The following is a 27,191-nucleotide window of genomic DNA, read 5'->3' as shown; positions in this document are numbered from 1 at the left end:
TATGGGCACGGTTCTCACCTGCGCGTTTTACAGCGCATACTAACGTGCTGTAAAACGCCCTACGCCCAAAGAAGTACAGGAGCTTCTTTGGGGCGTATTGTTGCGCGTTCGCGCCCATAGACTTCAACGGGAATGCGGCAAAATGAACGTTTGTGCGTTTCAGTCTTAAAAACGCGCGTACGGACGCGAGTTTCGCACATGGCAACAGGCACACAGACCACAACCAGGTGACCTCAGCCACATTTCTCGGCTGTTTTTCATTGGAAGCCTCTGTGGTCAATCGCAAAAACGCGCGTAAGACGCGCGTTTCCCATTTCCAAAAATGCGCTGTAATACGCCCCGAAAACGTCCGACAAAAACGTGCATAAAGCGCGCGTATCAAATACGCTCAAGTGTGCACCAGGCCTTAGGCTCTCCCTAAAAACACATCTTTTTAGGGTGACCCATCACATCCCCTGATCCAACTCCTCTCCATATATAGCCCATTTATCATCATTTTCTGAACCTGATCCTCCACCAAACTCTCCAGCGTGCCCATGCACCCAGAAGCACTACAGATATCGGCTGGTGACGGCTCATGCAGCTTTCCGATTTTCCCAAGATGGCTGGACCATAGGACAAAACAAGCACTTTTATCATTTCTGTCAACATAGATTGTAAGCTCTTGTGAGCAGGGACCTCATTCCTCTCATTCCTTGTAATTATTGACTTGTCTGTTGCTATGCTATACATCACTGTTTGTACATGAACCACTGAACTGTAAAGCGCTGCGGAATATGTTAGCGCCATATAAGATTATTATTATTCTACATGTAGTCACCTTTTGCATTCAATTTACTGGAATAAGGGTTATACAGACTCAGTCTGGTTGTTGGATATTCCTGTTTCTTCCTACAATTTGACGTTCCTCCACGTCTTTCCGGGCACCGATGTGGTCCTTAATCAGCAGCGGTGAGCTCATCACATGGTCTGTCACATGATCTTTTACCATGGTGATGGATCATGTGATGAGCATAGTAACGTCATCAAAGGTCCTATTCTTTACAGAACAAGACAGAAGAGATGCCGGCTGCGCGAACAAGTGGATTAAGGCGAGTTAAATTTTTTTACATTTTTTTTTAACCCCTCCAGCCCTATTGTACTATGCATTCTGTATTTAGAATGCTATTATTTTCCCTTATATAATAACCATGTTATAAGGGAAAATAATAATGATCGGGTCCCCACTGCAAATCCCCACCAAAAATTGCACCGCATCCGCACTTGCTTGCGATTTTCACGCAGCCCTATTCACTCCTATGGGGCCTGCGTTGCGTGGAAAACGCACAAAGAGGAGCATGCTGCAAAATTCACGCAACGCACAAGTGATGCGTGAAAATCACCGCTCATGTGAACAGCCCCATAGAAATGAATGGGTCCAGATTCAGTGCGGGTGCAATGCGTTCACCTCACGCATTGCACCCGCGCGGAAAACTCGCCCGTGTGGAAGGGGCCTTAGGTTTTGTATGGGCTTGCTAATAGGAGGCTGAATTACATTCAGCGCCTTTATTTTTGGCTGGGTGGGTCCAACCTTCAGTGTGATCAGTGGTGATAAAACACCAGGGACCCTCACAGGGCTCCCAGACACAGCTCCGCTCTCTTCCATATGTTGTATCTGATATTGCACCTTAACCTCATTTACACAAATAGGAAATTTACTGGAATACCAAACTAAGCTTCTGGGACAAAGGCTGAACCGTGTCAGTATACACTTCAAGGGTAACTTACAGCATAGTCTACATAGTTGTAGCCACACGTCTTGCAAGTGCCGTCTGAGCAGGAAGTAATTTTTGTCCATAAAGAGACGAGCAGTACAGCAATGCTGGCCAACCGGACAAACACACACCTGAAAAGAACAAGGAACTACAATTACAGGAACATACACAAAAGTACTCGTGATTAACCAATGTGACACCAAACCCCAGCCCACAGAGCAGCCTCATCTTAAGGGCTCACGCACACGACCATTAATGTTCTCCAATCAGCAAGTCGTTCATCGGAAACGGACCAAACAAAGAGTTTGGGAACACACGGTTAGGATATGGCAATGCTTTTAGAATAATCCTCCTCCTTCGCTCTAAAGATGCATTTACATGGCCCGAGAATTGGGCAGATTATCGGGAACGACCGTTCCTGCGAATGGTTGTTCCCGACAATCATGCAGGCAACACCAATCATGATCTCTGGGCAGCAGATGGTCTGGTCTAAACAGCAATTTGCTGCTCAGAAACCACGATTCTGTATGAGGACGGGGGATCGTTATAGTGAGTCCTCGTCCTCATACAGTGAAGGAGATCGCTCCGTGTAAATGCAGCGAACGAGCAGTTCCTTCACTGAACCAGCAGCCGTCTGTTGGGAAGGAAGCTCAGTTGGCCCGTGTAAATCCAGCTTAAGCATCATGGGTGTCCCAGCAGTTGGACCTCAGCTAATCAAAAAAAGTTATATAGGTCATAGTCTATACAAAAGGATGGTATTGAAGGAAGCAAGAGCTCTGAAACAGTAACATCTAAAAATGCACTTCTCATAGAACTGCATTTCAGGACCACAGTGACCGGTGGCTGTACTGAAATTTCTCCTAGGCCATTGGATTCAACAGCTGTTCTTGAGCACATGATAGATCAGTAGTCACTTGTTAACCCTTCGAGAAGGTGGTCCTGTGCTGCAGATTACACTGTAGTTTACCGACCATAAAAATCATGAGTGGCCATCATAACAGGTATCGGTTTACTTACCGTATAAGCGTAAAGCGGATCTCAAAGGCTGGAGAATAGTCTTCATATCGTACTATATTTTCAAAGATGATGGGAGTAATAAAGTTGGCAATAGTGATTACAATAGATGGGAGATACTCCACCAGCAGGCTCAGCCCGTTCTCGTTCTTTACGCTCATCTAAAAAGGTAGGTCAAAACAGAAATACACATTGTTAATATACAGGTGAAACTCGAAAAATTAGAATATCGTGCAAAGTTCATTTATTTCAGTAATGCAACTTAAAAGGTGAAACTAACATATGAGACTCATTATAGGCAAAGCGAGATATTCCAAGCCTTTATTTGTTATAATTTGGATGATTACGGCTTACAGGTTATGAAACCCCAAAGTCTCAATCTCAGGTCCCCTTTCCTCAGGGGGTATGGATTAATTATCTGACCAGCGTGTGACACTTTGAGCCTAGAATATGGAACCTTTTCACAATAGTCTAATTTTAAGTTGCATTACTGAAATAAATGAACTTTTGCACGAAATTCTAATTTTTCGAGTTTCACCTGTATACTGTATCTATTTAGTATGAAAAGACAGACCATCTTTGTAAGAGGCGATTGGTAATAGGGCTTGAAAATTAAACTTTTTTTTTTTAGAGAACATCTGTCTGCCTTGGAGCACCGCTATTGTAACACCAATCTCCTCTGTGTGCTCATCCTCCCCTGTGATTGACAGGGCTAGACGTGGGTCTAGTCCCGTATTCTCACACCTGCTCTGTGGCTCAGTAACGCTGCGTTTGCGTCCCAAGCAGCATAGATTCTGACTGCGCATGCGCAGAGTTTCTGAGCCTTGGCTGGATGGATCCCATGGTGGGATATTTTAGTGAATGACTGCAATGGGACAACCCCCTGGATTGTCCACTTTTTTCATTCTTTAAATCCTCCCTCCACCCAGCAGGACCTGTGTAGGGAAGTATACTTACCTGCTTGGATTGGGCTTATGCTGCATGACAAATTATTCCTTTACTTCACAATTTTTTTAATTTTTCTTTAAAGGGTTGACTACATTTATAAATTCCCATCCAGCAGGAACTATGAAGGTAAGTATACTTACCTGCTCTCCACGGGTCCCGTACTGTCTTCACTGCACTTCTGGTTCATGCATGTAAAATGCCTACAGGTATGGGGCCACACACTGCAGCTGCATCCAGTCACTGAGGCCAGTCATTGGCTACAGAGACATATGTGACCCTGTCTGTACAGAACGTGTACATGCGGGGACCTGATCTGCAGGGAAGACACCAAAGGGACCCACGGGGCCAGAATCAAGACGTGGGAGCAGGTAAGTGTGCTTTCCTTTAGACGTCCTGCTGGGTGGGGTGGGGAGGGGAGGGGATATAAAAAAAAAAAAAAATGTGAACAATCCCTTAAAAAAAGTAGCAAAGTAATGGGATATTTTGTCATGTGGCAAGAGCATGGGGTAAATTGTACATGGTCAGTACACTTAGAGACCAGTTTATTCTGAGCACCTGCTTATCGCTTTGCTAGGTCACATTTTGCCCATCCTCATACATGTAACTTGGTCTCAGATTCATATTACAGCATTTGCCAGCCACTTGTCCATCTAATAGCCCTTTACCACCCACCTATGGATAGGTCATCAGTAGGGTTGAGCGAACCCGAACTGTAAAGTTCGGGTTCGTACTCAACTTTAGGATTTTTGGACCCTGGACCCGAACCTTTCACTAAAAGTTTGGGTTCGGTGTTCGGCGCTTTCTTGGCGCTTTTTGAAAGGCTGCAGAGCAGCCAATCAACAAGCAGTTAACTGTCTGACCTTAGAAGCCATCACAGCCATGCCTACTATTGGCATGGCTGCGATTGGCCAGTGCAGCATGTGACCCAGCCTCTATATAAGCTGGAGTCACGTAGCGCTGCACGTCACTCTGCTGTTACAAGTGTAGGGAGAGGATGCTGGACTTGTGATTTCAGGGAGAGAATAGGAGAGACTCTTTGCTCAAAACCTGAATCTAACTCAGCGATCTACATACATTGTGTTTTGTGGGTGCAGGGCACAATTCTTTTATCCTGCCCTGAGCCCAGTGACAAAAAAAAAAAAACTTTTCTAAGTCAGTTAGGTGGGCGGCGGCAGCGGCCATTCAATGCAAGCTCAGTGCACTAGCACTGCATCTGAGCTTTTGGGACATTGAAAATCACAATTTTTTGGGCAATTTACAACATCTGGTACATTTGCAGGCTAAGGCTACTTTCACACCCACCTGCATTAGGTGCGGATCCGTCTGGTATCTGCACAGACGGATCCGCACCTATAATGCAAACGCTTAGATCCGTTCAAAACGGATCCGTTTGCATTACCATGAACAAAAAAACAAAAAAAAAAAGTTTTTAGTTTTTTTTTTGTTCATGATAATGCAAACGGATCCGTTTTGACTTTACATTGAAAGTCAATGGGGGACGGATCCGTTTGAAAATTGAGCCATATTGTGTCAACTTCAAACGGATCCGTCCCCATTGACTTACATTGTAAGTCTGGACGGATCCGTTTGCCTCCGCACGGCCAGGCGGACACCCGAACACTGCAAGCTGCGTTCAGGGGTCCGCCTGCTGAGCGGAGCGGAGGACAAACGGTGCCAGACTGATGCATTCTGAGCGGATCCGCCTCCACTCAGAATGCATTAGGGCTGGACGGATCCGTTCGGGGCCGCTTGTGAGAGCCTTCAAACGGAACTCACAAGCGGAGCCCCGAACGCTAGTGTGAAAGTAGCCTTAGTCAGTGTGCAATTTAAGCTAGAAATACAGCCATCATTTTCTGGGTTTTTAAAAACACACTTTTTTGCCAAAAACCACTATTTTCCATATCTGCAAGTGTTAAATTCAAGTTTAATATATACAGCTTTCATATTCCGTTACCAAAAAACACTTTTTTGGCAATATACAACATCTGGATTAGTCAGTGTGCAATTTAAGCTAGAAATACATCCATCATTTTCTCGGTTTTTAAAAACACTTTTTTTTTGCCAGATTCCACTATTTTTCTGGCCTTGCAGCATCAGCACGTGTGAAATTCCATGGTTATATACTGCTGTCAAATTCAGTTATTAAACAAACACCCATTTGGGCAAAAAAAAAAATTTGTTGGCAGCCTTTGCTGCAGATGTCATTGTGAGATACACCCTTTACATACTGTCTTTCTATTCAGTTATTTGAAATACAGCCATTTTGGGCACTAGTGTGGATCAGGGCGTGTGAGATACACTCTGTATATACAGGGCTTATATTCTTCTATTAATAAAACACCCTTTTTTGGGCAAAATACACAATATTTCAGGCCTTGCAGCATCTTGACGTTTGAAATTCCAGGGTTATATACTGCTGCTATATTCAGTTATTAACCTCTTCAGGACACAGGGCGTACAGGTACGCCCTGATGTCCTGGTGCCCGCGGCGGGCGGTGATCGGAAGCTGGTGCCTGCTCAAATCATTGAGCAGGCACCTCGGCTAAATGCGCGGGGGGGAAGGGGGGGTCCCGTGACCCCCCCATGTCGCCGATCGCCGCAGGTCAATTCAGACCTGCGGTTTGCGGCTTTTACCTATTGCGGTGGCGGTGCCATCGGGTCCCCATGCGGCTGTAGGGGAGACCCGATGGCATGGAAGCCAGCGCGATGCCTAAGGAAGGCATCGCGCTGCCTTCCGGTGACGAGCCTGTGAGATCCAGCCCCCTGGATCTCACAGGCCGGAAGCTGTATGAGTAATACACACAGTATTACTCATACAGCCAATGCATTCCAATACAGAAGTATTGGAATGCATTGTAAAGGATTAGACCCCAAAAGTTCAAGTCCCAAAGTGGGACAAAAAAAAAAGTGAGAAAAAAAAGTTGAAAAAAAAAAAAGGTTTTCCCCCAAAATAATTAAAAGTTTCAAGTAAAAATAAACAAAAACGTCATTTTCCCCAAATAAAGTTAAAAAAAATTGATAAAAAATAAATAAAAATAGTATACATATTAGGTATCGCCGCGTCCGTATCGACCGGCTCTATAAACATATCACATGACCTAACCCCTCAGATGAACACCGTAAAAAAATAAATAAAAAAAAACTGTCCTAAATAAACCGTTTTTTTGTCACCTTACATCACAAAAAGTACTACAGCAAGCGATCAAAAAGGTGTTTGCCCACCAAAAGTACCAATCTAACAGTCACCTCATCCCGCCAAAAATGAGACCCTACCTGAGACAATCGCTTAAAAAATAAAAAAAACTATGGCTCAGACTATGGAAACACTAAAACATGATTTTTTTTGCTTCAAAAATGAAATCATTGTGTAAAACTTATATAAATAAATAAAAAGTATACATATTAGGTATTGCCGCGTCCGTGACAACCTGGTCTATAAAAATACCACATGATCTAACCTGTCAGATGAATGTTGTAAATAACAAAAAATAAAAACGGTGCCAAAACAGCTATTTCTTGTTACCTTGCCTCACAAAAAGTGTAATATAGAGCAACCAAAAATCATATAAATACCCTAAACTAGTACCAACAAAACTTCCACCCTATCCCGTAGTTTCTGAAATGGGGTCACTTTTTTGGAGTTTCTACTCTAGTGGTGCATCAGGGGGGCTTCAAATGGGACATGGTGTCAAAAAAAAACTGCCTTCCAAAAACCATATGGCATTCCTTTCCTTCCGCGCCCTGCCGTGTGCCCGTACAGCGGTTTACGACCACATATGGGGTGTTTCTGTAAACTACAGAATCAGGGCCATAAATATTGAGTTTGGTTTGGCTGTTAACCCTTGCTTTGTAACTGGAAAAAAATTATTAAAATGGAAAATCTGCCAAAAAAGTGAAATTTTGAAATTGTCTATTTTCCATTAATTCTTGTGGAACACCTAAAGGGTTAACAAAGTTTGTAAAATCAGTTTTGAATACCTTGAGGGGTGTAGTTTCTAGAATGGGGTCATTTTTGGGTGGTTTCTATTATGTAAGCCTCGCAAGGTGACTTCAGACCTGAACTGGTCCCTAAAAATTGGGTTTTTGAAAATTTCTGAAAGATTTTAAGATTTGCTTCTAAACTTCTAAGCGTTGTAACATCCCCAAAAAATAAAATATCATTCCCAAAATGATCCAAACATGAAGTAGACATATGGGGAATGTAAAGTAATAACTATTTTTGGAGGTATTACTATGTATTATAGAAGTTGAGAAATTGAAACTTGGAAATTTGCAATTGTTTACAAATTTGTGGTAAATTTGGTATTTTTTTTTATAAATAAAAATTATTATTTTTTTTACTTCATTTTACCAGTGTCATGAAGTACAATATGTGACGAAAAAAGAACCTCAGAATGGCCTGGATAAGTCAAAGCGTTTTAAAGTTATCACCACTTAAAATGACACTGGTCAGATTTGCAAAAAATGGCCTGGTCCTTAAGGTGAAATAAGGCTGTGTCCTAAAGGGGTTAAACAAACACCCGTTTGGGCAAAAAAAGTTTATTTGGCAGCCTTTGCTGCATATGTCATTGTGAGATACACCCTTTATATATTTGGGTTATATTCAGATATTTGAAATACTGCCATTTAGTGCACAAATCTTTAATTGAGGCCTAGTCTGGTTCAGGCCCTGTGAGATACAGCCTTTAAATACAGGGGTTTGATTCAGGTATTTGAAATACTGCCATTTTAGGCAAGCAAATCTTTAATTGAGGCCTAGTCTGGTTCAGGCAGTGTGAGATACACCCTTTGCATACTGTCGTTCTATTCTACTATTAATTAAACACCCATTTAGGGCAAGATCCTAAATTCGAGAAATATGAGGAGAGCGTCAAATAAGGGACGTGGCCCAGGTCGTGGTGCTGCTGGTGGAGCTCCTGTTGAAGGGAGAGGACGTGGTCGATCTGTGCCAGCTACACGCACAAGTGAAACCCCTTCCTCAGGTGCGAGTAGGCGACAGAACATGCAGCGGTATTTGGTCGGGCCTAATGCGGCTCTACGAATGGTGACGCCTGAACAAGTACAGGCGATAGTAGATTGGGTTGCTGACCATGGATCCAGTTCCTTCACATTGTCTCCCACCTAGTCTCCTGCTGAAAGACCACAGTTGGCACCTGCAGCCGATGTCCATCAGTCTTTCACCTCACCCCCTTGCAAATCAGCCAAGCAGTCTGAGCCCCAAGTCATGCAGCAGTCTCTTCTGATTTTTGATGACTCTGTTAGCAGGGTTTCCCAGGGCCATCCACCTAGCGCTGCCCCAGAAGTGGAAGAAATGCCCAACCACTTATCTTTCAAGATGAGTACATGGGAGGACCATCGCAGCACGTCTCGGATGACGACGAAACACAGGTGCCAACTGCTGGGGCTTTCGAAAGTGTGCAGACTGACAAGGAAGGCAGGGGTGAAGACTGGGTGGAAGATGATGTGGAGGACGATGAGGTCCTCGACCCCACATGGAATCAAGGTCATGCGAGTGACCTATGTAGTTCGGAGGAAGAGGCGGTGGTCGCACAGAGCCAACCAGCACAGCAGAAGAGGGAGCAGGGTGCAAAAGCGGAGCGGCTGTCCTCTAGACAGTATGCCTGCTACTGCAAACGCTGTGCAATCAGAGCCTGAAGAGAGGCATAAACGTTCTCAACCTGAGCACAACCTGCATGACCAGGCATTTAAGTGCAAAGCACGAGCTCCAGTGGAGTAGACACCTCAAAAACCAAGAAAGGTCTCTGGCTCCTCCTGCTTCCTCTTCTGCTGCAGTTTCAGCCTCTTCATCCACCTCTGGAGTGACAGTGCCACCTGCCACCCCGCAAACAGAGGATCTGCCAGTAACACCAACACCTGGGTCACCAAGCATCTCCACAATGTCCCACACAAGCGTTCAGCTCTCCATCTCCCAAACGCTGGAGAGGAAGAGGAAGTACCCCCTACCTACCCGCGATCCCTAGCCCTGAATGCCAGCATTTCTAAATTACTGGCCTTTGAAATGCTGTCATTCTGTCTGGTGGAGACGGATAGTTTTAAAGGCCTTATGGCGGTGGCTGTCCCACAGTACGTCGTGCCCAGCCGCCACTACTTTTCCAGGAGAGCCATCCCTTCCCTACACAACCAAGTAGGGGACAAAATCAGGTGTGCACTGCACAACGCCATCTGTGGCAAGGTGCACCTCACTACGGATACGTGGACCAGTAAGCACAGTCAGGGCCGTTATATCTCCATAACCACTGGGTAAATGCAGTGGCGGCTGGCCCTGAGGCGAATAGCAGTTTGGCGCATGTCCTTCCACCACCGAGGATTGCAGGGTGCTTCAGTTTGTCTCCTGTTGCTTCCTCCTCCTACTCTGCTTCCTCATCCGGTCAGCGTAACACCTTCACCACCAACTTCAGCACAGCCAGGGGTAAACAACAGCAGGCAGTTATAAAACTTATCTGTTTGGGGGACAAACCCCACACCGCGCAGGAGCTGTGGACGAGCCTTGAACAACAGGCCGATGAGTGGTTTGTGCCAGTCGGCCTCAAGCCTGGCCTGGTGGTGTGCGATAATGGGCGAAATCTTGTAGGAGCTCTGGGACTAGCCGGTTTGACGCACATCCCTTGCCTGGCACATGTGCTGAATTTGGTGGTGCAGAGATTCCTTAAAAATTACCCCGATAGGTCAGAGCTGCTGCATAAAGTGTGGGCCGTCTGTGCGCGCTTTCGGCGTTCTCACCCTGCTGCTGCTCGCCTGTCAGCGCTACAGCGTAACTTCGGCCTTCCCGCTCACCGCCTCATATGCGACGTGCCCACAAGGTGGAACTCCACCTTGCACATGCTGGCCTGACTGTGCGAGCAGCAGCAGGTGATAGTGGAGTTTCATCTGCAGCACGCACCAATGACTGGGCCTCCATGTGAGACCTGTGTTCCTTGTTGCGCTGTTTCGAGTACTCCACCAACATGGCCAGTGCCGATAACGGCGTTCTCAGCGTTACTATCCCACTTCTATGCCTCCTTGAAAAAGGGATCATTTCGTAGTGTTTCCGGCCAGTCATTCCCAAGTGGCTCCGAGGGTGGGTTCCTGCACCCACAAACACAAGGAGCACAATTGTCCAGCCAGGGCACAGTTCTGGAGGATGACAAGGTGGAGGATGAGAAGGAGAAGGAACCATGTTCACAGCAGGGTGGCACCCAGACCAGCTCATGGCCATCACTGGTGCGTGGCTAAGGGGATACAGAGGACACAGACGATACACCTCCCACAGAGGACAGCTTTTTGTTGCCTCTGGGCAGCCTGGCACACATGAGCGATTACATGCTGCAGTGTCTCTGCAACGACCGCCGAGTTGCCCACATTCTAACTTGTGCTGATTACTGGGTGGCCACGCTGCTGGATCCCCGTTACAAGGACAACGTACCATCCTTAATTCCCTCACTGGAGCGTGATCGTAAGATGCGCGAGTACAAGCGCACAATGGTAGACGCGCTGCTGGTGGCATTCCCACCTGGCAGCGGGGCACAGTGGAAGCACAAGGCGAAGGCAGAGGACGAGGAAGAGGTCGCCAACGCAGCTTGGGCACCGCTAGCACCTCAGAAGGCAGGATTAGCATGGCCGAAATGTGGAAAAGCTGTCAGCACGCCACAACAACCAGCACCACCAGCTGATATGGAACATCTTAGCAGGAGGCAGCATTTCACCAACAAGGTGGAGCAGTATGTGTGCACACGCCTACACGTACTGAATGACGGGTCTGCCCCCTTTAACTTCTGGGTCTCCAAATTGGGCACATGGCCTGAGCTTGCCCTTTACGCCTTGGAGGTGCTGGCCTGCCCTGCAGCCAGTGTATTATCTGAAAGTGTGTTTAGCATGACTGGAGGGTTATATTTCCCAATGTTTTGGGGTGAAAACCTAATAAAAAAAAAAAAAATAAAAAAAATTATAACCAAAAAGCAGTGTAGGCTACCTCCTCCTCCTCCACCGCCGCTTCCACCTACACCGCCACATCCACCTCCTACTCCATATGGACCTCGTCCTCATAGATCAAGATTATTATTTTTTATTTTTACGTATTTTATGTTATTTTAAGTCATTTCCCTATCCACATTTGTTTGCAGAGCACTTGCCATGCTCTTAACCACATTTTGATGCCATTTGCAGCCCTCTAGCCCTTTCCATTACATTTTTACAGCCATTTTAGTGCTCAAAAGTTCAGGTCTCCATTGACTTCAATGCGGTACGGGTTCGGGGTCAAGTTCAAACTTTTTTCTGAAGTTTGGCCGAACCCCAACATCCAGGTGTCCGCTCAACTCTAGTCATCAGTATCTGATCTGTGGGGGGGTCTAACACCCAGGACCCCCATCGATCAGCTGTTTTGAGACGGCATTGTTGCTCCTCTGAGCGTTGATGCCTTCTCGCAGCTTACCAAGCACAGCGCCGTATACTGTATAGTGGCTGTGCTTGGTATTACAGCTTAGCCCCATTCAAGTGAATAGGGCTGAGCTGCTCCTAGGCCACGTGTCGTCACTTGGCCGCGGCGCACACTGGAGCACCACTGCCTTCTCAAACAGCTGATATGTGGGGGTCCCATGTGTCAGGCCCCAACCGATCAGATACAGAGGATAGGTCAACTATAAAAATAAAAAAAATATTGGAAAACCCCTTTAATCCATTATCTCTGTACAGTTATCAGGGGTTACAATGAAATATGGAGGTTTTGAAATACACACCGTCAAGCCATCTAGGTTAAAATTTCAGATGAGCAGTGTCAGCAAATGATTAAGGAAAACTTTGTTAGCCAGAGGCTGTAAATAGCCAGATAAACCCAAGAAGAATTTTATTAGCAATATGTTTTGCCTATGGCTTTTTAAGAGGAATGTTATGAAAAAAAAAAAAAAACATGGGATACTCACATCATTTGTATACTCTTGTGAAAAGGCTGTAGCCAAGTAGATTGCATAGAAGCAGCCAACCAAAACTGCGATGACAATGATGTTCAGGAAAATTCTCAAGGAATAGATTCGAATGGTTTCTCCCCGCGTTCGCTTCTGCTTCCTGTTCCGCAATCTTTCTTCTGCCAAATCAGTCTGTGCGGAAAAACAAGACAGTTTTGCCATATTATTCCACATGTAGAGTTGTGTGAGCTGAACGTTTCCTTGGAAGGAACTCGTTCAGATCTGTGACCTGTTTTTTTGTCATGCGTTATTAACCGTTTGGGCTGAGCAAACAACTCGTCTCCAAACTGGAGTGAGATCCACTAACTTTAAATATATTTCAACTAATGTCACATATATGAAAGGGAACAAGCAAAACACAAAAATGGGGAGGGCGTTGGGTGCAGGATTGCCGGTTCATCATATAATAGGTGGCAGCACCATATATACACCTTTTTCCAAAAAAAAAAGAAAAAAAAAGAAAAAAAGGGTTTCCAATGGCTTTCCAGCCTGAAGCTGACTGAGAGCGCTCTTCCTAAATCAATCGGCGTCAGGGAGAGCCAGGATGTCATGAATATAAAGTTTCTTACCATAGTGAGCAGAGTTTAGCGCTAGGCTTGCGCTGTATCTGTTCATTGCCAATTTTTGTAAAACGCCTGGGTCAGTTCAAATAATAACCCAGCATTTTGCTTAAAGGGCATCTGTCAGCAGTTCTGTACCTATGACGCTGGCTGACCTGTTACATGTGCGCTTGGCAGCTGAAGGCATCTGTGTTGGTCCCATGTCCACATGTGTCCGCATTGCTGATAAAAAGGACGTTTTAATACATTTAAATGAACCTCTAGGAGCAACGGGGGCGTTACCGTTACACCTAGAGGCTCTGCTCTCTCTGCAACTGCATCTCTCCACTTTCATGGACAGGGCCAGGTGAGATGATGTTTTCACTCCCTACACGTCAGTTGCAGAGAGAGCAGAGCCTCCAGGTGTAATGACAACGCCCCCGTTGCTCCTAGAGGCTCATTTGCATATATTAAAACATCATTTTTCTCAGCAATGCGGGCACATATGAACATGGGACCAACACAGATGTCTTCAGCTGCCAAGCGCACATGTAACAGGTCAGCCAGTTTCTTAGCTACAAATGTGCTGACAGATGCCCTTTAAAGTCTCCATCCAAAGGTTATGCTGACCTTAGTGCAGCATAAAACTGATGTCAGCTTCCCGTTAAGCAGCCGCTTCTTCCTTCATTCATGACATTCTGTTCAGTAGTTGTTGTTACTTGAAGGTCAAGTAGAATTCTTTCCTATTGCGGTTTAAGGAGTGACTCCTGCCGGCATTTGCCCGAGATAATAATCAAAAGACTCGACAGCTCCGGGTAACTCACCTGCAGCTCATGCAGCAGACTGCTATGCTTCAGACCAGCATAGTACTTGTCTTTAATACAGAAATCCCAGCCGGCAAATACTTTATTGCAGAAGCTCTGAAATCTCTCTTCACCATTCACAAGGTTATGCTTAAAGCCTTCTACTGCCCTGGAAAGAAAATGCAAATACATAAAACGGTCAAGATTCACAAGAAAAGATACGGTGTGCCTCTGATCCAAGGAGCTGAATCATGTGCCGTCTGCACAAGCTCCAGACTCCAAGCCTCAAAGTAAATCAGCAAGGGTCTACCTCCCAGTTCACCGTCATGGACGATGCTGGGCCTAGCGGGCATGTGTTCTGAACAGGGCGGTGGGAGTAAAGCTTTCAGACACTGAGGAAAAGGTTGGACATGTTGAAATCCTAAGCCCGATCCTCATCTTCCCCAACATCTGCTGTCATGGGGAGATTGAGGAGGCCTCTATACATATTAGATGGCTGGATAGTCCTGTTGAAATAGGTGGGTTTGGCCAATATACATCTAATGTGTATGGCCAGCTTTATTCAAGACTATGGGGGAGATTTATCAAACTGGTGTAAAGTAGAACTGGCTTAGTTGCCCATAGCAACCAATCAGATTCCACCTTTCATTTTCCAAAAGGAGCTGTGATAAATGAAACGTGGAATCTGATTGGTTGCTATGGGCAGCTAAGCCAGTTCTACTTTACACCAGTTTGATAAATCTCCCCCTATGCTTATACTGTTCAGAGGTCTAGGAAAAATGCCGGATATCCGTATAGTAGATCTACACATACCGTAATCTGCATTAATCTTCAGCTGAAGTGGGTAAAATTTGCCAAATATCAAAGTATAGATGGCATGGCAGTTGCAGAGAGAGCAGAGCCTCTAGGTGTAACGGCAACGCCTCCATTGCTCCTTTGCATATATTAAAATTTCATTTTTCTCAGCAATGCGGGCACACATGAATACGGAAACAACCCATATGCCTTCTGTGACAAACTCGGAGAGGACTTCTTGCCAGCCTCTTACCATGTGATTACGGTCCCATGTTGAATGCACCGGTTTTATGCAATAGCTGCATAGTTATATAAGTTCATGTATTTTGCTGTCTTTTGCAACCATGTGGCTAATGGAGTCTTGCCTCTGTCCTTGGGAGATAAGTGGATCACTTCTCAAATGTCTCCAGGACAAAAGACTGTGTAGAACCGGTTTTGGACAGAAAACCCATGAGTACAGCCAGGCCAAAGAGACTTTTACTAACTTTTGAATTCCTGGTCTAATTCGTGCCATTTTGGGATGTGCTAAATGTCTATGTGTATTGTAAAGGGTGGGACATTGTATATTTGAGTAAGTGATGTCTGTCCTATTGTCTCCCCGTGTGTATTGGCGATTTCCCTTTGTCCTGAGAGATAATAGAATTACACCTCGGTTGTCTCCAGGACAGAGGACATTGTGTATTGTCCTGCCTGGGATAATTATGTTAACCATTGTGTACCATAATTATATCACAGGCAGAGGGGAGGATGTTATGTGGGTTGTAACCTTTGTGTTATGGGTTAATGTGTTATTTGTGGGCGTCTCCCTTGCATGGGAGCAGGGGATAAAAGAAATTGTATGTTTGAGTGCCTGTGTGCTTCCAGTAAACATTTTCCAGCATTCAGCTTTGGCTCACGGAATTTCACTTTCAATGTGATTTTCTGGGTGCTAATGGAGCGCCTATTTTATACAAAATCTCACAATGAAAAGTGAGCGACTTTACCTTTTCACAATCCAGAAAATGCTTAGCAGCAGGTAGATGATCGTGACCAGTACATAGGCCAGTGGTAGACTATAATTAAAATTGTACACCGTGACATAGTCTACCGTGTAAAATCCATAGAACAGATAAGTCAATTCGAGGAAACCCTGAAAGAAAAGAGCACGGTCAGAATTAGATTATTGCCATTATTCGAAAGTGGATGTTACATGTTATCCATAAGGGCTTGATCACACAGATTGGTATCGCAGCTCAGTCCCATTCACTTCTATGGGGTTGAGCTGCACTTACGCCACGTGATCGAGGAACGTTACGTCACATGGCCTAGGGAACGCTGGAGAAGGCCGTGGAGCTACTGCAAGCGCCGGTGCCTTATCAAACAGCTGATCGGCGGGGGTCCTGGGTGTCGGACCCCCACTGATCAGATGCTGAGGATAGGTCATCATTAGTAAAGTCTCTGAAAACCCTTTTAACTTTAAATTTTTCTTGCTCTTTTAATAATGGTATCCTATTACAGAGGTTTTCCAGCTAAAAAATTAAAATAATATATATAAAGATCGGGCAGCACACTCGCATGAAAAAAGCTAAAGTGTTCATAACAGTGACCTCCATAGCGCCCTCCCCTTTAACAGTGACCTCCACATCGGCTGCCCCTTTATTAGTGACCTCCACAGTACCCCGTCTCGTTAACAGTGATTTCCACAATAACCCGCCCCTTTAACAGTGACCTCCACAGAGCTCAGTTCCCTTAAAATGTGACCTCCACAACACCCCGCCCCCTTAACAGTGACCTCTACAGCCCCCCACCCCTCAACACTGACCTCGATAGCGGACCGTCCCCTTAACTGTGACCTCCACCGTTCCCTGCCCCCTTAACAGAGACCTCCACAGTGTCCGCCCCTTTAACAGTGAACTCCACAGTACCCCATCTCCTTAAGGCCTCCTGCACAAGACCGCATGGTTTTGTGGTCAGTTTTAAACGGATCAGTTTTTCCATTTCAGTAGTGTTTCCGTTCCGCTTCTGTTCTGTTTGTGATCCGTTTTTTTGCGGATTGCAAACGGAGGCATACAATAATGTTTCAACAGTAAGTACATAAAAAAATTGGGCTGGGCATAAAATTTTCAATAGATGGTTCCGCAAAAACGGAATGGATAAGGAAGACATACGGATGAATTCCTTATGCATTCTGTTTTTTTTTTGCGGACCCATTGACTTGAATAGAGCCACGGAACGTAATTTGCGGGCAATAATAGCACATGTTTGAACAGAAATACGGAAACAGAAGGCATACAGAGTACCTTCAGTTTTTTTTGCGGATCTATTGAAATGAATGGTTCCGTATACGGTCCGTATACAGAACGCAAAAAACGGAACGTAAATGGAAGAAAAAAAACGTTTGTGTGCAGGAGGCCTAATAGTGAGTTCCTCAATACCCCGTCTTCTCAGCAGTGGCCTCTACAGCAGCCTGCCCCTAGGATGGCCAGAGGTCCGGTTTTAGGCCGGACAGTCCGGCTTTCAGACTCTGTCCAACACGGCTGGATTTCTTGCGACTGCCACGGCTACAGGCTACATGCCCACGAATTGCATCCCTTTTTCATGGCCATTAAAAATTTATGAAGTTCATTGGTGCTATTTTTTGGGTTTTGTTATAAAGATCCCAAACCCTGCAGAGCCCTCAGTACACATAATGTTCCACATAATGGCCCCCCATCTGTAATAATACCCCCCATAGAGGCCCCAGATGAAATGTTTCATTTTAGAAAAAAAACTAAAACGAAAAAAAAAAACAACAACATCTCATCCACGTACAGAGGAAGTCGCTCCTCTCTTCATTGAAAAGGACCTGCCCTCAGCTTGATGACGTCACCGAGCGCTCCCAGCATGAGCGCGTGTTGACTTCATCACCCGAGTGCAGGTCCTTCGGCAGGTCCTTTCAAAGAAGAGAGAAGCGACTGCCTCTGTGCATGGATGAGGCATTTTCTTAGAAAAAAATGGAACCTCTAAAAAGCCACATTGTCCTAGTGTACCCATTTTTATTGGTTGTCAGACAGGTGCACCCCTGTCTAAGCGGCCATTAAAAAACGGTCCCATTGATATCAATTGGATCCGTCTGGTCGTGAAAATGTACAAAAATAAGACATTTCCTATGGTTTAATGGCCACTATTCACTGCCCATTAAAAAAACGGCCATGTGAATAGCCCTATAGACTTTCACTGGTGCTAAAAAAAAGGCAGTGTGAATAGTCTTATAGAATCTCACTGGTCGTGTGCATGTATCCTAAGTGATACAAGATGGCTATCGATTTAAAGGGCATCTGTCAGCAGATTTGTGCCTAAAAAACTGGCTGACCTGTTACATGTGCACTTGGCAGCTGAAGTCACCTGTGTTGGTCCCATGTTCATATGTGTCCGCATTGCTGAGAAAAATGATGTTTTAGCATAATTAAAATGATAAAATTAGGTTTTATTATATGCGTTACCATTGCACCTAGAGGCTCAGCTCTCTTTGCAACTGCCGCACCATCTGCACTTTGATTGACAGTGAAAACAATGGCTCTATCAAAGTGCAGAGGGCGCAGCAGTTGCAGAGAGAGCAGAGCCTCTAGGTGTAACGGCCACGCCCCCGTTGCTCCTAGAGGCTCATTTGCATATAATAAAACATTTTTCTCAGCAATGCGGGCACATATGAACATGGGACCAACACAGATGCCTTCAGCTGCCAACCGCACATGTAACAGGTCAGCCAGTGTCATAGATACAAATCTGTTTACCGATGCCCTTTAATTGCTTTTTCATGGTGGATACTGTGGGACATAGGTTTTATTAATTTTTGGCCTGTGTAGTTGGGGGTTCACTTTAAATAGCAGGTACTGTACCAGGAGTCAGTAAACTATGCAGATTGATACAGTTACTTGGGTGGTACTTCATTTTCTCATTGAATCATAAGTATAAAAACTTCAACGGCACTCATTGAAAATGAAGGTCTTCCAATAACCAAAAGACACGTACCGTTCCAGAGAGCAGATCTACGATGTTCGTGTAAAAATATTTCAGGCCTTGGTTGGGCTGTGGGTATTGTGAACATTCAGTCTCTGTAAATGGGGAAAAAAAAAACATTATGACTGAACCGATTGAAATTTTCTGTTTTCCAGAAGTCAATACAGCAGAGCAAACTGTAATCCAGCAGCGATGGTCGTACTTGCAGACTATAGGAAAATGTGCTCGTCTATGCACACACCTGCTGTCCTGACCACCAGAGAGGCCAGTGCTTTTTTCTATAGTGTGCAAGCACAAGCACAGCTGCTGGATAGCAAGGTGGTCATAACCATAGAAACTAGACGTGTATAATGTGATTAAAAAATGAATCAAGCCATCAAAGGAAGCAACATGGACAATAACAATACATTAGTAAGTGCCTTGTGAGAAAAGAGGAGAAATCCAGCTTCCCATTCAAAACTATTTCTTTATTTCTTCAGCAGTAAAAACATATTCATGACACCAATAGTCTACTAGTTTCGGACATTAAAATCTTCGTCCTTGATCGTGACATACATAGTTAAAAAGAAAAAAACACTTCCTTTTAAAACAAGGAAACACCTAGTGCTAATTAATTAACATTTGTGGTCGTGGCTAAAATACGAACTCGGGCAGCGTGCCCGCCTTGAACCTAAACCGGCTGAGGTGTGCCTGGAGCCGGGTACGAGAGCAGCCTATAAGGGGGCTGCCCTAAAGGAGGAGCCTTGAAATAAGGGGAATGGGTGGGTGGGTCCACGACCGGAACGCCTACCAGGTGAGGGAGAGAGTGGGCTTATAAAGGCTCAAGCCCCTCCCACAAATGCAGGCTGAGCTTCAGCCTTACCAACTTGTGGTCGTGGCTAAAATACGAACTCGGGCAGCGTGCCCGCCTTGAACCTAAACCGGCTGAGGTGTGCCTGGAGCTGGGTACGAGAGCAGCCGATAAGGGGGCAAAAGGGAAACCAAGATAGTTAAATTCAAGACTTATTACCTCATAACACCAGAGACTGAAAAGCTTGTGAAATCTCTACCTGTGGGTTAGGTATATACCTGGCGAAGCAAGACGAGCGCCACCTTCCCATCCTTCGGATGACATGAGCGGGGACCCTGTGTCGGGAAGCCGCTCCAATGAGGAAGGAATGGCCAGATATAGAGCCGGGGTCAAACCCCAAGCCAGCGGCAATAGTACGGATATGGCCGATGAATTGCGCAGAGGTGAGAGCGCCATTAAGATGCGGTAGCAGTGGGCTGTGAGGGGGAGCATCATGGATGGTGTGCATGAGCTGGCCAAATACTTGTACCGGGCACCATTCATTGCCAGACTGGAAAAAATTAACCTCAATCGGGGGACCCGTTTGGCTTGTCTTGGTGGAAATTAACTTGAGCGTATAATGGTCCTGGTTCCGCACCAGCTGTTCCTTGTACAGACTGCAACGCCCTGCCGCACTGCAAGTGAATTCGCCTGGCCTAAGGAACCCGTAGAAGCCCAAGTACATAGCAGCTTTAAAGACCAAGCTGGAGAAGGGCCCAAAAGGAGCACCATCCAGGGCTGAAGACAACCTCCGGAACATCTCCCCTGTGACGGCCTGTCTACGGGACAGGGGAATTGACCCTACCCTTCTGGACCCCTCGCAGGGTGGCCTTGACCGCGTGCACAGAAAAAATGGAGCCCCCCCCCCCCCCCGGGTTGCGGAGCATGGCGTGGTGTTGGACACCCGCCAGGTATAACTTAATGGTGTTGTATGAGAGATGCAAATGGTAAGGACAATGGGCAATGAAGGCCATGATGTATGGGATGTCCGTCAGGCCACCCTGCGGGTGCAGATTTGAAATTTCCTGGAAGGTTCTTAGACCTGATAGATAGTTCCTGGTTGTATTTGGGGCGAGGGACTGCTGCGCCAGGTCTCTTGCCGAGGAGACGAACATACTTAACCCATTGTCAGGGAACTGAATGCCGGGGTGGGACATCTGAGTGGATCGGCTTCCGGCATGATCTGAAAAAAAGAGGGTGAAATTAAACCGGGATAGCGCGTCAGCCGCTACGTTTTGCTGACCCGGAATGTGGCTGCAATGTATACGGAAATTGTGTGACAGGGCCAGCCATACCAGCTGGCGCAATAGAGCCATGATCTTTTGGGACTTAGCCCTACCCTTGGCTAAGATGTCGACTAGGGCCTGATTGTCCGTGACAAACATCACCGGCAAGTTAGCCCAGAGATGACCCCATGCCTGGGCAGCTGCGACAATGGGGTATAACTCCAACAGGGAGGAGGTGCGGATGGACTCGGCATCCTCCAGGACGGACATGGGCCAACGGACAACCAGCCAACGAGGACCCCAAATGGCTGCGTAACCGCAGGATGCAGCGGCATCTGAAAATATAGTCGGGAAGGAGGGTGACCATGGAGGGATGAAGAGGGAGATGCCGTTCCACTGGGAGAGGAACAACTCCCACATGGCCAGGTCTGCCATTGCCTGGCCGTCCAAATGGATGACGCTGTCCTGTTCGGGTGCCGAGGGAAGAAGCTGGAGTAGCCTCGACACGAATGTCCTTTCCTGCGGCATGATCCTAGAGGCGAAATTAAGCCGGCCCAGAAGAGATTGTAACTCGACCCTAGTGAGGTACCCAGAGGAGGCAGCGTGGGAAATGACCTCTCGGCACTGAGCGAGTTTCTCTTCCGGGAGGCTGGCCTGCAGGCTGACAGAATCCAGGATGATGCCCAGGAACGAGACCCTCGCGGCGGGACCCTCAGTCTTGGTCTGGGCGACCGGAACATCCAGACTGGCGAACATCTCAAGAAGGACGGCGAGAATGCCAGACCCGCCCTGCGGGTCCTCCACGACCAGAAAGTCATCTAGGTAGTGGATGACTGACTGGAGGCCACCGTGATGGACCAAGATCCAATGTAGCGCTTTGGCAAACTGGTCGATTAACCAGGGACAATTTGGATCCAAACGTGAGTCTGTTGGCAAAATAATACTGGCCGGCCCACTCGATGCCATAGAACCGCCACAACTGAGGTTGGATGGGAAGGAGCTTGAACGCATCGGCGATGTCAACCTTTGCCAACCAAGCGCCCCTGCCATGCAACAGGATGGCTCGAATGGCGTCGTCTATGGAGGAGTACCGCATAGCGAATTCCTCCGATGGAATCAGGGAATTAAGGCTGGGAATCGCAGAAACATGGGGGGCGGACAGGTCATAGATCAACCTTTTTGTATTAGTGTTTTTCTTGGACACTAGGCCGATAGGGTTGATGCGCCATGATGCAAAGGGAATGAGCGGGAAAGGGCCTATGAGGAAACCTTTCTCCACCTCAGACCGGAGCAACTCGCTAGTCGCTGGAGGGTCCAGGGTGGCTGACAGCAGATTCCTGCCCTCCCAGGGAACCTGTGGCAGTGTAATGAGCCCTGTGTGGAACCCCTGCTGGAAGCCTGCCAACAGAAATGCCACGAAGTTCTGATCGTGGTGATCCCGAAGGAGAGCCACCAAGAGGTCCACATTAATGTTGGCTAGTCAGGATGCTTTGGCTGCTTTTTTAGAACAGGCGGACCGCGGATGGGCTCTGAAACAAAGGGAGCACACGTGGAGAGATCTGCAACTGGTATAGGAGCAACCCCCTGAGTTAAAATTGTTGCAGATCTGACTTCTTCCCAAGTAGACAATGGGTCGGCCCAGCTTGTCAGTGGAGGGGTTGGACGGCAGAGACCCGGAGGTTCCCGGGAGAGCCCTGTCCTGAGACGGGTGAGCGCTATTTGGGCACCATTCAGACAAGTGAAAAATGGACTGGCACATTGCGCAGGTGGGTGCCCTAAGGCCAGCGAAGTGACGGCAGAAGAGTTCTGTGTCAATTGAGGCCCAGCTGGCAACATATTGGAACTGCGCCAAAGCTGCAGCCTTAGCCGGGAAGGAACGATGGTAGTCGTAGAAGGCTGAACCACCATACTTGTGACCTAGGTCAGTGACCAGATACAAGTAGCTGTCCAGCTCTTCCCTCCTATCGGGCTGTGCTGTGCAGACAATGTCTCTGAAGAGGCTAAACGCTAAGACGAACTCAGGAATAGACAACTTGCGATTAAGCAGAGAGTCCTTGGCCCTGAGGACCACAGACACATCTCCACAATCGATCACCCTGTTCTCGGGCACATCCTGAGCTGCAATGAGGATCGATGCCAGGCTAACATCCTTCCTTGCCAGAATGTCCCTCTTGAGATTAATCACAAATGAAATGCGAGGGGGTCACCTGGGGAATGGGCCTGGGCGTACCTGGTGCCAGCCACACCGACGTGGACGGTGCGATCAGCGGGACGGGTGCCGTGGGCGCCATGGGTGGCCGGGATTCCAGCTCTGATACCCTCGTCCGGACGTCAGCTACAGAGTCGACCAACGAGTTCAAGGTAGACTGCAGCTGCACCAGTGATAGCTGGATGGAAGACGTCACCGGTTGCACCACCGAAGCGCTAGAATTGATCATGAGCAGTTTGTACAGTTCTGCCTTCCTGGCGGTGGCCGGGTGCGGGATGCCTCTCCGGTTAAGCTCTACCAACAACTTCGGAATGGTCCAACTCCTTAACCCTTTGAGGACCGTAAGATTACAGTCATCAATATAAAAATAATTATATTTTTTTCCATTTAAGAATGTATTTGAACAATAAATAAAATCATTTCCACACTTGTGTTATTTTTGGGGGAGGAGTTATGACACGGGACAAATGTGAATATTTAGGTTACTTTTAATGGAAGGCCAAAAGAAGCTCCATTTTTTTTTTTACGGCAACTGAAGTTCGTACACTTCAGTTGCTGTAACTAAGCCATTTCATGAAATAACTGGCAAAAAGCTAGAACCATTTGTTGATAAGAACTTATATTTTGACTCAAACAAAAAAATAAGTTTTTTAAGTTCTTAATCAGACGATACAGGCAATTAAAAAAATGGGACAAATACGTCCCTTGGTCCTCAAAGGGTTAAGGATGATGGACCCGCCTGGCCTGATATGACCGACCCGGAGACAGATAGGCTGTCATCCATATCCGATGTCCGAGACATAGTTGAGCGGAATTAGAACCCGTAACACGGACTAGCAGAACCTGACTTAGCCGGACAGACGAAGAAAACCAATTAAACCGTGAACATTGATCCGAGGGGTACGCCGACGGAGTCAGTGCGAACTTACCTGTATACGACCGATAGGAACTGGAAATAGAGAAAACCCTGAAAATAAAAGCAACAGGCGAAATTTAAGAGTGCAGAATAGCGGATGCCCCTATACCTGTTAGAACCAGGCGAACTGGCCAGGATGGGGTGCACCCCTAGGTCAAGTAAACAATCTGAGCGTATCTGACTGGTTATTTGACAGAAGACGACCCCCTGAGCGTACCAGGTGGGTGAAAAGGAGTGATGGCGCGTTGCCATGAGATAGAGGCTGCGCGTAGCAGCGGCCCGCGAAGGGCGGCAGACTGACATGGGGAACCTGTGAGTCAGGGGAAAAGAGCGTAGAACGACCAGGGGAGCAGCCGGAGAATGGCCCCTTAGACAGAACTAAAAATACCAGGACAAGCCAGCGGACAGGTGCGTCAAGACCCACGTATCAGAGAAGGAAAGTATGAAGACCTGGGCGTACCAGGGATGTACCGTACCCTGGGCGAACCAGGGGAGACATTGTGACAAGACAAGACCACAGACTGTGCCCTGGTGACAAAAACACTAAGTGGCTATGACACAACGACAACAGTGGCCTGGGCGTACCAGGAAGACGAGACAGGCCTGGGCACAACCAGGTAGAAGCGAGTGAAAACGAAGCAGGGCGAATGACACAACGACAACAGTGGCCTGGGCGTACCAGGAAGACGAGACAGGCCTGGGCGCAACCAGGTAGAAACGAGTGAAAACGAAGCATGGCCCCCCAAGAGTATGGCAGAACCCTGTGGCACCCCACCTGGGACGCTAGTACGTGGAGCCCATGCGCAAGTGTAGGTGAACTAGGACCTAAGTATTGCAACAAGATAAGCTATTGTTTGGATGCACTGATAGTAGTTTAATCATGAAGGGGTTTTGCAGGCAGGAGGAGGAGCCGCGTGCGCTCCACAGTGGAACGCACTCCGCTCCCCCAGCTGCGGGGCTGTGGTGTGAGGCGGCCGGCGGAACGAAGCAGGAACACACGTCAATGCCCAATACGAGCTCCACGACCGGAACGCCTCTTATATCCAGTGACGTCTCCTCTGATGTAGATGTTCTCTTTCTTCATCTTCTCCATTCAGACCAGATCACCGTGATAATTTCTTTCAGCCATCTCACGTCTATCACTGGTGCAGCTAATGCATTGGAGTGTATGAGACAAGCAATCTAGTTCCCCCCCTTTTCCCCCCCTCTAGTTACCACCCCCCCTTTCCCCAAAAAGTAAATTAAAAATTGTCCAAAAAAAAAAAACACATTATGGACATCACTGCTCGCGAATGCGCCGTACTATTAACATATAAAAATATTTTTCCCATACAGCAAATGGAGAAAAATGTCAAAAGTGATAAAAATGGTATCAATGAAAAGTACAGATTGGCCCACAAAATATGAGCCCCACACCGCTTCATACACATAACTACTAAAAGTTATAGGTCAGAATATGGCGATGAAAAAAATAAAATAAAAATTTCAAAGGTTTTATTTTTTTCCAGTATTAAAATGCAAGACAAATTTATATATATATATATATATATATATATATATATATATATATATATATATATATAATTGCCGTAAACAATGAAAGTAACATTGCATTTTTTTTTTCAAATTCCAGCCCATTTAGAATTTTTTACACCTCCCCACTACATTATATGCAATATTAAATGGTGGAATTAGAAAGTGCAACTTGTCCTGCAAAAAATAAAAATAAAAAAAAAGCCCTCGTACGGCTATGTAAACAGAAAAATAAAAAAGTTATGGCCCTAGAAAGGCATGGAATGAAAAACAAAAACACAAATACCCTCTGGGGCTGAAATGGTTAATTCATTTACACTGTATGTATCGAACAGAAAGCATATTTCTTACCAGCACTGCCTGGAACGATCTGAGTGCTGTTGAAAACATCCAGTTTAGAAATGACGAGTGGCAGGGTTGTAAACCAGAACATCAAAAGGAAAATGACAAAATTCAGCAGCACCACAAATCTCAAAAATGAGAAGTAAGACCCAATACCTGTACCAAATTTACCTGAAAGTAAGGAGAAAGGATAATTAGAACATTTTTCAGTAGATTTTTATCAAAGTAGATTAGCATTCATGAGCCCAGTACCAATACAACGGACCCGATTTACTATGGTAAATTCGCTCACATTTTGGCGCCTCTCATTTTAGACACATTTTTTTTATTCAGACGCCCCAAAAAGAATAAAACTTTTTCTGAAATCCTTGAGAATGTCTGGTTTTACACTAAAAGGTGGGCGAGATTAGCTTATGTAGATACGTTTATGAAACTGGAATCCACAATTGTCGCAGATTTTGGGAGACATATTGTCATTTTTCACATTAGGACAGATTTCCAGGGCATGTGCACTATGATAAATTGTCTTAAGACTGTCTAAGTTTACTCTGTCTACTGTACAAATTAGGCGTAGAGCCGTACTAATATTTGCACACGTGTGCTGCCGGAAGTCCGCCCCGCCTGCTGCAGTATTTATCTGGCCGCCTCTCGGCATCTTTGCCATGCTGCGGCCGTATCTCCGTCCCATCCCCATTATAGTGAATGGGGCTGGGCGGACTTCCGGAAGCACACGTGTGCAAATGTAAGTACGGATCCGGCAGGCTGTTCCCCTGCCGGACAAGCCTAATTGTGAAAGAAGCCTTAGGCCCCTGGCAGACGAGCGTTCCTCCCGCAGCGAGTCCTATATGGATTTATGATGCTATGTAACCATTACAGTTCTGGAATGTATTGGATAACACTGGCAGCATTATGCCAGTGTTATCCAATACATTCCAGAAGTGTAAGGGTTACATAGCATCATAAATCAATATAATGCTATGTGACCCCGGCAGCGCTGGGAGGTCAGGCCGGGAGCTGCGCTGCGGGAGGAACGCTCGTCTGCAAGGGGCCTCAGGCAAGATTAGTAGATCACCATAAAAATGCAGTGCAATCTGCAGGCAGCAGGTTATAGAGCAGGAGGAGCTGAGCAGAATGATAGGTTTGTGGGAAAAGATTTAGGAAAACTTGTAATTTATATAATTTACACATTTAAACCTCTGACCCTTTTATGTATAGGAGTCACATAGGCGGTGCCACTCATGGAAGGCTGTCAATCACTGAGGAGGACCGCCCACATGGCTCCTGAGCATAAAAAGGGCAAATAAATTAAATAAGTCATACTGATTCTTTTTCATAAAACTATACATCT

At 46.3% G+C, this 27,191-nt stretch overlaps 1 protein-coding gene across 1 annotated transcript in view; it reads right to left on the bottom strand.

Annotated features, from left to right (window-relative positions):
- Positions 1-27,191, bottom strand: part of TMC7 (transmembrane channel like 7) — a 72,544-nt gene that overhangs the window by 18,755 nt on the left and 26,598 nt on the right. The window contains exons 4-10 of the mRNA XM_040440487.1: positions 25,853-26,014; positions 18,801-18,883; positions 15,794-15,939; positions 14,037-14,184; positions 12,632-12,805; positions 2,772-2,929; positions 1,768-1,885 (exon numbers count right to left, since the gene is read on the bottom strand). Of these exons, the coding sequence (XP_040296421.1) occupies positions 1,768-1,885; positions 2,772-2,929; positions 12,632-12,805; positions 14,037-14,184; positions 15,794-15,939; positions 18,801-18,883; positions 25,853-26,014 (989 nt within the window). The remainder of the gene's footprint in view (positions 1-1,767; positions 1,886-2,771; positions 2,930-12,631; positions 12,806-14,036; positions 14,185-15,793; positions 15,940-18,800; positions 18,884-25,852; positions 26,015-27,191) is intronic.

Source organism: Bufo bufo, chromosome 7 (genome assembly GCF_905171765.1).
Source record: "Bufo bufo chromosome 7, aBufBuf1.1, whole genome shotgun sequence".
Classification (NCBI taxonomy): Eukaryota; Metazoa; Chordata; class Amphibia; order Anura; family Bufonidae; genus Bufo; species Bufo bufo.
Note: the sequence above shows the minus strand (reverse complement) of the source record. Positions and strands in the feature narration are given on the sequence as shown.